Genomic DNA, 12900 nt, shown 5'->3' on the forward strand with positions numbered 1-12900 from the left:
ACTACAAAATTTCTACTGACAATAGCAATATATTATGGGTTTCTCTCAGGTACTGTATTCTCCACCAGAAGCAGCCAGGTGCACACATGCATCACTCTGGTGCTGATAAAGCGTCATTTTTTTCATTTCAAAATGCTTGTACATCTATCTTTTGTTGCCTTTATGCTCATTTTCTCAGCTCTTCTACTTCCCCTTGGTCTCCAAACAAATCAGTCACAGTGACAGTACTGCAAACAGAGGTGAGCTGATGCAATAGAAAGACCCTGGTCCAGACAGACTGCCTCTGCTAGTGTCTTAAATTACACTCGGAAATCCAGCCACACAGATCTGAAGCCAAAATCAAAATGAAACAATATGAGAAATCGTATCCTCTAACTACAGCATGGCATCATATTTTATTGTATTTATGTCTATCATGGCGGCCAAGAAAGAGGTTCTTGTTGGTGTCCAGTCAGTGCAGGTGGAGTAAGCAGATTTTCAGCGCCCTCTGCCGGTTGATGGTGGCTCATTAAAAAACTGGAAGGCTGTTTTCCTTTATTAGTCAAACTTATTACTTCGTACAACATATTATTATAGCAATTACATTTGAGATTGCTGAGCTGTATAATTTATGTCAGGGAATTTACACCAAAACAATAATTATAAATCTTTTACTAATAATAAATATGTATATGAATGCATATGAACGTTGTTCCCTTTAAGGCCCCTTTTAACTGATGAAATGCTCAAAGTATAACCAAAAAGATTAAATGCACACTCAAAGTACAAACAAGGGCAGTCAAGCATTGATGCATGTTGCTTTTTTCCTTTTCTGCTGACTTTGCAGACCCACAAACAGATGTTAGACACACTTTCTCCAACTCACTGCTGCCATCTTACGCCACCATCTTTGCATGGTGCTTTGGTAAACTAGAACTTCATTCTGATTAAGCTATTATTCATTAAAAAGAAAAAGTAAATAAATAAAGGTCATAAAATCATATGAAGCAGATCATGTGTTATTTTAAAATATTTTTTTATTATTATTTTTAAATATATAATCTGGTTAGCAGACAGTAATATGAACCGTTTATAATAGCATCAAAGGAATAATTTGCCCAAAAATGAAAATTTGCTGAAAATGTACTCACCCTCAGGCCATCCAAGATGTAGATGAGTTTGTTTCTTCGTCTGAATAGATTTGGAGAAATTTAGCATTACATTACGTGCTGCAGTGAATCAGTACAATAACTGATAAAAACGTGACAATAATCCACATATAACCAACACGACTCCAGTCCATCAGTTAACATCTTGTGAAGCAAAATGCTATGCATTTGTATTAAACAAATCCATTATTAAGACCTGCTAACTTCCTCTATCTATGTTATTGTTTTCTCCAGTGAAGAGGTTGTCTCACCTGAATCAGGAGAGAAATATGTACAGATCAAGTTACTAGTGACAACACACTGAAACAAAAATGTTCCAAAAAAAATATGTCAGTGGACTTTGATGTGAGAGGTTACAGGGGATGCACTTTTTCACTGGAGGAAGTGTTATTATATAGATTATGGACTGAAGCAACAGTTTAAAGTTAAAACGCCTTAATGATGGATTTATTTCTTATAAACCTGCAGCTTTTCACTTCACAAGACATTAATTGATGGACTGGAGTTGTGTGGATTACTTGTAGATTATTGTGATGTTTTTATAAGCTGTTTGGACTCTCATTCTGACGGCACCCATTCACTGTAGAGGATCCATTGGTGAGCAAGTGTTGTAATGTTAAATTTCTCCAAATATTTTCTGATGAAGAAACTCATCTTCATGGTGGATGGCCTGAGGGTGAGTATATTTTAAGAAAATTTTCATTTTTGGGTACACAAGCCAGAAAATATCTTTACACATTTGGGAACCAGCATCAGATGCATCCTCTCAATGAAATGATGAGGCCTACAGCTCAGAGTTTATCAGACATGATTACAGCATAATTGACAGGAAGCACCAAAACATCCTGTAGAACTACAAAAATACACTAGGAAGAGAAGAGGGACAAGGATTATTCATAGGTTACAGAATGACAAAAGAATTTAGAACAGAATTTAGTTCTTGCCTTGAGAAAAATTAATCAGACAGCAGAAAGGCCAGAGTATTAACCAGGACAGTATTTGTGGCAGAAAAAGTCTTCAGCATCAATTTGCTAAGAGTCCTGAAAGAACAAAATGAAAATGTTAGCAATTTAATCTCAACATTCCATGTTATTTTCTTTGATATTTTACTTTATGGTTTTGTAACTACTCATTTTGGAATTAAATATTTCAAAATATTTGTATTTTTTAAATTGAAAAGTTCTTACTCGGTGGAAGCACTGATCCTTTCCTCCAGACCATCAATCATTTTTACATATTTGTCGAAGACCATTTGTGTGACACTATTAAAGGTTCTTTATAAACATGAAGAAAAAATTGGAATTGTTATTTAGTTAATTAACAGTATAATTGTAATGATAATAATACAGTATTAAAATAAGACATTTCTAATGTCTAAATTAAGTATGTTGCATATAGGCATTTCTTTTAAAGCAAAGACAGATTTTTAAATCTGTCCATTTTTTTTATTTCAAGACTCTTTTCTTACTTTTGTGCTTCATCAAGCTTCTTTTGAGTTAGTTCTCCACTGTCAGTTAACTCTTTCATGAAAATGCTCTTCACTTCATCCCAGTGCCTATTAGATATGAGGTAATAATTTAAATTGTTTGATGATTTAACTCTTTATTATAGACTGAGCTAAAATGCTAACAGTAAAATTCTCAATGTCTGCACATTTAAAAACAAATAATAAAAAAACTTAACTTGCTGCAGTGTCATAATATTACAAATTAAAATGTTTTATTTGAAAATGTCAAATTTAGGATTAAACATTCAGTACTGGGCCTGTTGAGCAGAAAATTATTTGTTACACTTTACCTTGCTGATTGTTCGAGTCCATCATTATTCATATTTCTGTTGATCTCAATGAGAACTCTGTCCCAGATATCAAAGCATGTCGCTTTAATTTTGCTGTTGTGAACATCAACAGAGAAAGTGGCTAGGATCAGTTTTATATTTCAACAAAAGTAACTTTGCATCTCAGTGGAAGCAGGTGCATGATTAAAAACGAAAATGTGCTGAAAATACATTGAACTTTTAGGCCAGCCATAATGAAGATGAATTTGTTTCTTTATCAGAACAGATTTGGAGAAATTTAGCATTGCATCACTTGCTCATCAATGAATCCTCTGCAGTGAATGGGTGCCGTCAGAATGAGATTCCAAACAAACGCAGAACTTCTCACAATACGTTAGTTGATGGGCTGGAGTCTTGTTGTGGATTATTGTGATGTCTTTATCAGCTGTTTGGACTCTCATGACGGCACCCATTCACTGCAGAGGATCCACTGGTGAGCAACTGATGTACTGCGAAATTTCTCCAAATCTGTTCCGATGAAAAAACAAACTCATCTACATCTTGGATGGCCTGAGAGTGAGTACATTTTCTGCAAATTTTCATTTTTGGGTGAACTATTCCTTTAAGCATACACATACACAAACAAACATCAGGGATTTACGTATTATACCGTAAATGTCGCAGTGGGTCCTCATATTCCACATACGATGTAATTTGGTTTTTCTTGTTTATGGAGACATGCAAAATTTCATTACTAATAATATTCCATATTTCATAAAGTGCACCCCTGGAAGACAACAGAAAAGGAAATTATTGCATTAATGATCAAATGATAATGATGAATCACCACATAATCTTGTTTATCTACGTTGTAATTGTACAGGTGTAATATGCTCAAATGTTTTTTGTATTATAGCATCTAAAACATATTTATAGTGCCCAGACTGATTTAACAGACTGGTGTGAGATTAAATGTGTCCTTACTTCAAATTGGACAAGATGTCCTCGCCTACTAATTCAGTGAGAGTGTCTTCGGTGTCAATAAAAAAATCATTAACTTCAGACATTCCAAGGCCATTTTCAGACAAACTTTCATAAATTGGAAGAGGGTATACTGTCGCCATCTTCATAATGGCCCTGTGAAACAAAGAGCAGAGTCAACGGACATACATCTATGCATCTATAAAGAATGTTCAAACAGACTATTAAACTGGAATGCAATACATTCATAAGACACAGCTTATGCTTTTATACCCACACAATAAGCATAACAGCATTATCTATGATTAATGGATTTTAATCCATGCATATTTACTTGAATCATGCCTTGGGGTCTGTGGTCTCAGTTATTAGTCATACAAAGTTATTAATTCACAGTCATTTATTATGCACTGTGTGCACTGAATGAAAAGTACTGTCATACTAACCAGTTAGATTGATTGAATCTCTCATCTCCAAAAATCCCATTACCCCATCGATCATATTCTAGGGCAGCATTGTCAAAAAAGTCACCAAAACGCTCATCTCCCCAACTAGATAAGGAAAAGGAGTTCAGTCATAGTTATTACAAGATAGCAAACATGCCATTGCTTTGTTACGGTTCTTGGTTCAACAGTGATGTTATTTGTACAAAGAGCAACACTCAGAACAAACTCAACTTTGTGAAATCTTCAAAGTTTAAAGGAATAGTTCACCCAAAAATGAACATTTGCTGAAAATGTACTCACCCTCAGGCACCCCAAGATATAAATTAATTTGTTTCTTCATCAGGACAGATTTGGAGAAATTTGGCATTGCATTATTTGCTCACCAATAGATCCTCTGCAGTGAATGGGTGCCGTCAGAATGAGAGTTCAAAAAGCTGATAAAAACATCACAATAATCCACAAGTAATCCCCATGACCATTTTGTTCAGTTCATCAATTAATGTGAAGTGAGAAGCTGCAGGTTTTAGAATCAAGTTAACTTCAAACCGTTAATTCCTGGATAAAATACAAGGCCTCTATCCATAAAATTAAAGTCATCTTGTCTGAATCAAGAGAGAAATATGCACAGATCAAGCACTGTTTACAAGAAGAAACAGTCCAAAACAGTTCTAAACCAATATTTTGGTGTTCTGATGTGAGAGGACAAAAGCGGGTGGACTTTTTTGCTGGAGGAAGCATTTATATGGATTGATATTTCGGCCAGAAGCAATGGTTTACATGGTTAAAATGCCTTAAACATGCCCAGATGTTCACTTCACAAGAAATGAATTGTGAATAGGGATTAATTGTGTGGAATCTTGTGGATTATTGTGATGTTTTTATCTCATTCTGACGGCACCCATTCACTGCAGAGGATCCATTGGTGAGCAAATAATATAATGCTAGATTTCTCCAAATCTGTTCCCATTAAGAAACAAACTCGTCTACATCTTGGATGGCCTGAGGGTGAGGACATTTTCAGCAAACGTTCATTTTTGGATAAACTATTCCTTTAATGGGTTTTTACTTGTATTACAACTGAACTGAATCTTTCTTACATCCAGGCTTGAAGTCCTGTCTCTGGGCTAGTAATCATATGATATTTTTTTGCATCTTTCAACACTCTCAGCTCCTTCCATCTCCTGAAACCCAAACAACTCAAAACTTAATAAATTATAATATATCAGTTCTTTTGTACATTTATCATGTCACTTTTTTTAATTTTTTTATGTAAGACTACATTCTACACAAACAAGACTACATAAAAAGTTTTATATAAATAATGGTGACTTGACTTGATTTTCAGGTAACTACTATGATCATAGTCTTACCTTACAGCATCTAAATATTTGCCATGGAATGGCTGGCTCTCAGTGTATTCCAATAGTTTATCCCAGTAAAATGCAAGAACTCCAGATGCAGTTCTATGAAATACACAGTCCGTAAATAAGCAGGACACACTTAAGAGTCACCAATATACAGCTTAACAGATCAGTATTTTCTGTAAATATAAAGATGAAAATGAAAACATTAAATACACTGAACAATATTATAAACGCAACACTTTTGTTTTTGCCCCCATTTTTCATGAGCTGAACTCAAAGATCTAAAACTTTTTCTATGTACACAAAAAGCCTATTTCTCTCAAATATTGTTCACAAATCTGTCTAAATCTGTGTTAGTGAGCACTTCTCCTTTGTCGAGATACTCCATCCACCTCACAGGTGTGGCATATCAAGATGCTGATTAGACAGCATGATTATTGCACAGGTGTGCCTTAGGCTGGCCACAATAAAAGGCCATTCTAAAATGTGCAGTTTTACTGTATTGGGGGGGTCCGGGGGGGTCCGAAAACCAGTCAGTATCTGGTGTGACCACCATTTGCCTCATACAGTGCAACACATCTCCTTCGTATAGAGTTGATCAGGTTGTTGATTGTGGCCTGTGGAATGTTGGTCCACTCCTCTTCAATGGCTGTGCAAAGTTGTTGGATATTGGCAGGAACTGGAACACGCTGTCGTATACGCCGATCCAGAGCATCCCAAACATGCTCAATGGATGATATGTCTGGTGAGTATGCTGGCCATGCAAGAACTGGGATGTTTTCAGCTTCCAGGAATTGTGTACAGATCCTTGCAACATGGGGCCGTGCATTATCATGCTGCAACATGAGGTGATGGTTGTGGATAAATGGCACAGTAATGGGCCTCAGGATCTCGGAACGGTATCTCTGTGCATTCAAAATGCCATCAATAAAATGCACCTGTGTTCGTTGTCCATAACATACGCCTGTCCATACCATAACCCCACCGCTACCATGGGCCACTCGATCCACAACGCTGACATCAGCAAACCGCTCACCCACACGACGCCATACACACTGTCTGCCATCTGCCCTGTACAGTGAAAACCGGGATTCACCCATGAAGAGAACACCTCTCCAAAGTGCCAGACGCCATCGAATGTGAGAATTTGCCCACTCAAGTCGGTTACGACGACGAACTGCAGTCAGGTCGAGACCCCGATGAGGACGACGAGCATGCAGATGAGCTTCCCTGAGACGGTTTCTGACAGTTTGTGCAGAAATTCTTTGGTTATGCAAACTGATTGTTGCAGCAGCTGTCGGGGTGGCTGGTCTCAGATGATCTTGGAGGTGAAGATGCTGGATGTGGAGGTCCTGGGCTGGTGTGGTTACACGTGGTCTGCGGTCGTGAGGCCGTTGGATGTACTGCTAAATTCTCTGAAACGCCTTTGGAGACGGCTTATGGTAGAGAAATGAACATTCAATTCACGGGCAATAGCTCTGGTGGACATTCCTGCATTCATCATGCCAATTGCACGCTCCCTCAAAACTTGCAACATCTGTGGCATTGTGCTGTGTGATAAAACTGCACATTTTAGAGTGGCCTTTTATTGTGGCCAGCCTAAGGCACACCTGTGCAATAATCATGCTGTCTAATCAGCATCTTGATATGCCACACCTGTGAGATGAATGGAGTATCTCGGCAAAGAAGAAGGTCTCACTAACACAGATTTAGACAGATTTGTGAACAATATTTGAGAGAAATAGGCCTTTTGTGTACATAGAAGAAGTCTTAGATCTTTGAGTTCAGCTCATGAAAAATGGGGGCAAAAACAAAAGTGTTGCGTTTATAATTTTGTTCAGTGTATGTAAACAATTTTCTATATTAACAACAACAAAAAAACAAAAAAATCAAAACAGAAAATAATGCTCTTATTGAATGCCCTTACCTCAATGTTATTAGAAACTCATCCTTCTCACTCTGCCTCTCTAAGGTGGAAATTTCCATGGCCTTCTCTCTGACCAGATCTACAGCCATTTGTACTCTAAAAAATATAATTGAGAACTGAATGATGGACTATAAAATTTAGATTTGTCATCTGAGTGTTATTTGACATTTTACTCAACATGATGTTTTTAGGAAACAGTACCTGCACGAAAGAATCATCTAAATGCAAGAAGTGACATTGATTTTGGGTGCTTTAACACAGCAATGCATGACAAAACAGATCTTACTCGTCGAACAGTTGATTGATGTCTATCTTCCCAACTTCCGCAGCAACTTTTAGAATCTCAACCACTTGGGGCTGTGCCACCCTGTTATACATCACAACAAAGAAAACAACTTCCAGTCAACATGAAAACTAATATGCATGATATTAACATATAAACGTCTTCATCTTAACTTTGATAGATTCAAAAAACAGATTAATAAAACAATATGTTTACAGTACCTTACTATAAAATAGCAGCTAGACTGTAAGATTTGTGTTTATCAAATATATTATTTCATTATTTCAAAGGGAAAGAAACAGTTTGTAAGAAGCAATGTGTCAAACATGAGGTCATACACTTTGGACAGAAGGTGAGCGAGGAACCCGAAGGGATTGCTGTAGATTGGTGGAGCTCCTTTAAGGAGCCGTGACTCCACATATCTGCATTAAACAAAACCAATGAACAATGTTTTAGTTATCCATTATTTCAAAAAGATCCTGAGAAGATTATCTGCACAGAGGTGGTGGATTTGAACTGTTTAATGGATGAAACTTTACACTATCTCAAAACAATATTTTCAGTCATCTTGCAGATTCAGATTTTTTTTTAAAAACTTACTTCCAGAGTTCCACCACTGTCTCGTTTTTGAAGATTCCTTTATACATGCAAAATTCTCTGTAAGAAGATATATCATATATTCAAGACACATTCAACTTTATACATATCAGCATGCCCTTCATTAATTAATCTGCATGTTGATAAAATAATAATTGAAAAGTTATACAATAACATTAATAAATTGGATGAATGGTCTTCATACCGTGGAGTCCTATTGTTGAAGGGGAATGTCGTTATCAGTTGAAACAGACCTTGTTCGCAAAGGTTACCCAGTCTGCGAAAAATGCTGTTAAACACACAGAAGGAAAAAAATATGTTGATGATCGGGATGATTTGAAATTGCTCAGAAGACAGAAAAAAATAAATAAATAAAAATAAAAATCACAGGAGTTCCTTAAATCTAAGTAGATTGTGATCAGCTTTATTCTTCATTATTTAAATTTTTGTTTTAATTTCAGTATATGATTATAATCGCAAACGATCTTTTGTATACAGTGGATGAAGTACTCACAACAGTGCCACAAGGAACTGATCGTGTCCTTTACCTCTTTGCTCAGCACTAATTCTCTCTATCATCTCTTTCACAGAAATCCACAAGTCTTGCATATCAGTACTGTACACCACAGAAAACAATGACAGTGAATTTACATTCCTCACTCCAAGAAAAGTCATTGAAATACAGTCATGGCCAAAAATATCGGCACCCTTGGTAAATATGACCAAAGGCGGCTGTGAAAATTAATCTGCATTGTTAATCCTTTTGATCTTTTATTAAAAAAATTCACAAAAATCTAACCTTTCATCGGATAATAACAATTTAAAATGGGGGGGAATATCATTATGAAATAAATGTTTTTCTCTAATACACACTGGCCACAATTAACGGCACCCTTTTATTCAATACTTTTTTAAAACAGATTAACAGCCAGATCAACAACTCAAAATGTTCTCCTATAATGCCTGATGAGGTTAGAGAACACCTGACAAGAGATCAGAGACCATTCCTTCATCCAGAATCACTCCAGACCCTTTAGATTCCCAGCTCCATGACGGTGCTTCTTCTCTTCAGTTCACCCACTCATTTTCTATAGGGTTCAGGTCAGAGGACTGGAATGGCCAGCAGAAGCTTGGTTTTGTGCTCAGTGACCCATTTTTGTGTTGTTTTTGAGGTTTGTGTTTGAATTATTGTACGGTTGGAAGATCCAAACATGGCCCATTATAAGATTTCTAACAGAGTCAGTCACTTATTGATTTTTTATCTGTTGGTATTTGATAGAATCCATGATGCCATGTGTCTAAACAAGATGTCCAGGACCTCCAGCAGAAATATAGGCCCACAACATCAAACATACAGCAGTATATTTCATTGTACACATGGGGTACTTTTTATCCGTGTGTTCACCAAATCCATCTTGAATGTTTGCTGCTAAAAAGCTCATTTTTTAGTTTCATCTGAACATAGAAGCCAGTCCCATTTGAAGTTCCAGTCGTGTCTGATAACTGAATATGCTGGAGTTTGAGTATTTTTCTTGAAACCCTCCCGAACAACATGTGGTGATGTTGGTGCTGTTTGACAATTTTTTTTAGGGTTTTCTGACCCTGAGACTCAAATATTTTCTGCAATTCTCCAGCTGTGGTCCTTGGAGAGTCTTTATCCACTCAAACTCTCCTTCTCACCGTGCATTAGGACGATATAGACACACGTCCTCTTCCAGGCAGTTTTGTAACATTTTATGTTGATTGGAAATTCTTAATTATTGTCCTGATGGTGGAAATGGGAATTTTCACTGCTCTAGCTTTTTTCTTAAAGCCACTTCACTAATTTGTGAAGCTCAATTATCTTTTGCTGCACATCAGAAATATATTCTTTGGTTTTTCTCATTGTGATGGATGATTAAGGGAATTTGGGCTTTGTTTTCCCTCCTATTTATATTTCTGTGAAACAGGAAGCCATGGCTGGATAATTTCATGTTCATAATCACCCTGGAGTGCTCAAAATTGTGAATATGAATGGGAATATACTTCAGAGATATTTTACTCATAAAAATTTCAAGGGGTGCCAATAATTGTGGCCAATGTGTATTAGAGTAAAACATTTATTTCATAATGATATTTCCCCCCATTCATATTATTCAATGAAAGGTTAGATTTTTGTGAATTTATTAAATAAAAGATCAAAAGGATTAACAATGCAGATTAATTTTCACAGCCTTTTTTGATTATAATTACCAAGGTGCCGATATTTTTGGCCATGACTGTATGGCCCAATGTACAGTGTTTTGACTATTTTGAATTAACCACTGCATTGTTTTGTTTTTAGGGTTAAAGGAAATGTCCATAAATATGCTGGTAATTTTCTGCTAGAACATTATACATTTTTTATTTTTTTTTACAGTGCATGGTCTATGTTAACTTTACATCATACGTCTCTGGTTTTACCCTGTTTTAGTGATCTTATTTTTTTCCACAACCGCTTCTGCAGCCCCTTTTAAATTGTCCAAGTATTTCAAAAATGCTTCAGCACCAAATGTGAAGAGTTTGTCTGCCATTTCATAATCTTCATCTTTTAGGCTGACGCTGTCCACACCTGTATATAAAAAACTAAATCAGCTAAAATATAAGTGACAGTGTAATATTAAATTATTTTAAGTCCAACCTCAGTACATATTTTAATATCACATTTATATTTACATAACCATTGTAAGATTAATATTATAACTTGTTCAAGAGAGCTGTCATGTCTATTAAATACCACATAAGATAACAATGAATTTAGGTATTTAAGAAAAAATTAAGGCATTATCTTACCTTTAAAGAGCAGAACAGCTAAGATTAAGACTGCTAGTGACTTATTCATATTGTTTTATCTTTCTCAGAACAAAAACTAAATAACAGAAAGAGATCACAACATTTTCACTGTGGAGTGTGGACTTAAACATCAGGAGTAAATAGGTGGACTCAACTTTATCTCTACTGATATAAACTTTCATCTGTGTGCACACGCCTACTGAATTTACCTTGCAGCCTGTCTGCGCTTACCTCTCATGGGAAGTGTTTCAATGTAAACTCTGAAGGTCACAATAGTAGTGCAGACAGTACATATTTAATTGCTTCTTTTCAATTGTAAGTTTATCAACATCAGGTTTGGGTTAGGTTATAAGGTTTTGGTCAGTATGTTAATATGTTAAAAATAAGACAATATTTTCCTTAAAACACAAAAGCAAAAAAAAAGGTTACCACATAGGCTAGTAAAACTTTGTGACTCTAAAGTTAGTTCACAAGAACAGTTCAGAGTAGTGCATGCATGTACATGCCACACTGGAAAAAAAATTAATAAAAATAAAGACAATAAATATGATTTTGACAATGTTAGATTACAGGGACTGAAGAAAAGCAATCTGTCAGAATTAAACTGAATGTAGGCCATGAGTTTAATGCTCTTTACCAATATTGTAGATCAGTATGAAAGTCCATGGTGTGTGTGTTTATGTACAGGTCAATATTTCTTCAGTCAACATCAGTTTTTAGGGTCAGTACCTCATTAGAGCATAAAAAATGTTGAAAATCAGGAGCTGCTCAGAATAAAATTTTAGTCTTAAGTATGTCAAAAATCTAGGAATCGTGTACTTTTTCCTACACTTAAGAATAAGTGTGATTAATAAAGGTAAAAGTGCTACAACTAGGTCTCAGCTCCTAAATGATTTAAAGGGATAGTTCACCCAAAAATGAAAATTCTGTCATCACTCACCCTCACGTCATTCCAAACACGTAAGACCTTCGTTCATATTCTGAACACAAATTAAGATATTTTTGATGAAAATCGAGAGCTTTCTGACCCTCCATAGACAGCAACGCAACTGACACATTCAAGGCCCAGAAAGGTAGGGCAGGTAAGGACATTGTTAAAATAGTCCATGTGACAACAATGGTTCAACTGTTTGGTTCAAAGGTCTTACAGTTTTGGAACGAGATGAGGGTGAGTAATTAATGACAGACTTTTAATTTTTGGGTGATCTATCTCTTTAAGAGTGCCAGAGATGTCTCTCAACCTAACATAGGAGTAGTATGATAACTGTGATATGTTGAAACCACACTCTCCAATGTGGAAAAAGTGCTTTAGACTTGCATAATGGTGTAATTTGGATAAACATGATTAGTAGTTGACTAAACAAGTGAAATCCATTGATATATTCATGTACCGCATTTAATAAACTCATTATTAAGAATAGTGTACAACATTATTATTTTTTTTTCAACTTTTTTTATTTTTTGTAATTTTGTTACAAAACCCCCATGAAAACTACAGAATATCAAATTATATAAAACATTACAGAGTATACTTTCCCACCCCTACATTGATTTATCAAACAGAAAA

At 35.8% G+C, this 12900-nt stretch overlaps 1 protein-coding gene across 2 annotated transcripts; it reads right to left on the reverse strand.

Annotated features, from left to right (window-relative positions):
- Nucleotides 1-544: 544 nt before the first annotated feature.
- Nucleotides 545-11487, reverse strand: si:ch211-288g17.4 (uncharacterized). 2 transcript variants are annotated; one of them, XM_058752674.1, is made up of 18 exons: nt 11334-11487; nt 10965-11112; nt 9037-9138; nt 8728-8811; nt 8526-8582; nt 8264-8347; nt 7929-8009; nt 7643-7738; nt 5722-5814; nt 5449-5532; nt 4352-4456; nt 3909-4061; nt 3595-3711; nt 2946-3038; nt 2617-2703; nt 2336-2422; nt 2093-2188; nt 545-2014 (listed from the first exon to the last, which is right to left on the reverse strand). In XM_058752674.1, the coding sequence occupies exons 1-17, from the start codon at nt 11380-11382 to the stop codon at nt 2104-2106; spliced, it is 1605 nt and encodes a 534-aa protein (XP_058608657.1). In that variant the 5' UTR covers nt 11383-11487; the 3' UTR covers nt 545-2014; nt 2093-2103. The 2 variants fall into 2 exon arrangements, with proteins under 2 accessions (XP_058608657.1, XP_058608656.1); XM_058752673.1 differs by having other exon boundaries at nt 571-2188.
- Between the last annotated feature and the right edge of the window lie 1413 nt (nt 11488-12900).

This window comes from Onychostoma macrolepis, chromosome 19 (assembly GCF_012432095.1).
Source record: "Onychostoma macrolepis isolate SWU-2019 chromosome 19, ASM1243209v1, whole genome shotgun sequence".
In the NCBI taxonomy this organism is placed as follows: domain Eukaryota; kingdom Metazoa; phylum Chordata; class Actinopteri; order Cypriniformes; family Cyprinidae; genus Onychostoma; species Onychostoma macrolepis.

What these genes read in the sequence shown, in the direction of transcription:
- si:ch211-288g17.4 (XM_058752674.1), bottom strand. Translation starts at nt 11,382, where the DNA reads ATGAATAAGTCACTAGCAGTCTTAATCTTAGCTGTTCTGCTCTTTAAA. An exon ending in GGACTCGAACAATCAGCAAG is followed by an intron (nt 2,704 to 2,945) that starts GTAAAGTGTAAC and finishes CATATCTAATAG; the next exon opens with GCACTGGGATGAAGTGAAGA. An exon ending in AAGCTTGATGAAGCACAAAA is followed by an intron (nt 2,423 to 2,616) that starts GTAAGAAAAGAG and finishes ATGTTTATAAAG; the next exon opens with AACCTTTAATAGTGTCACAC.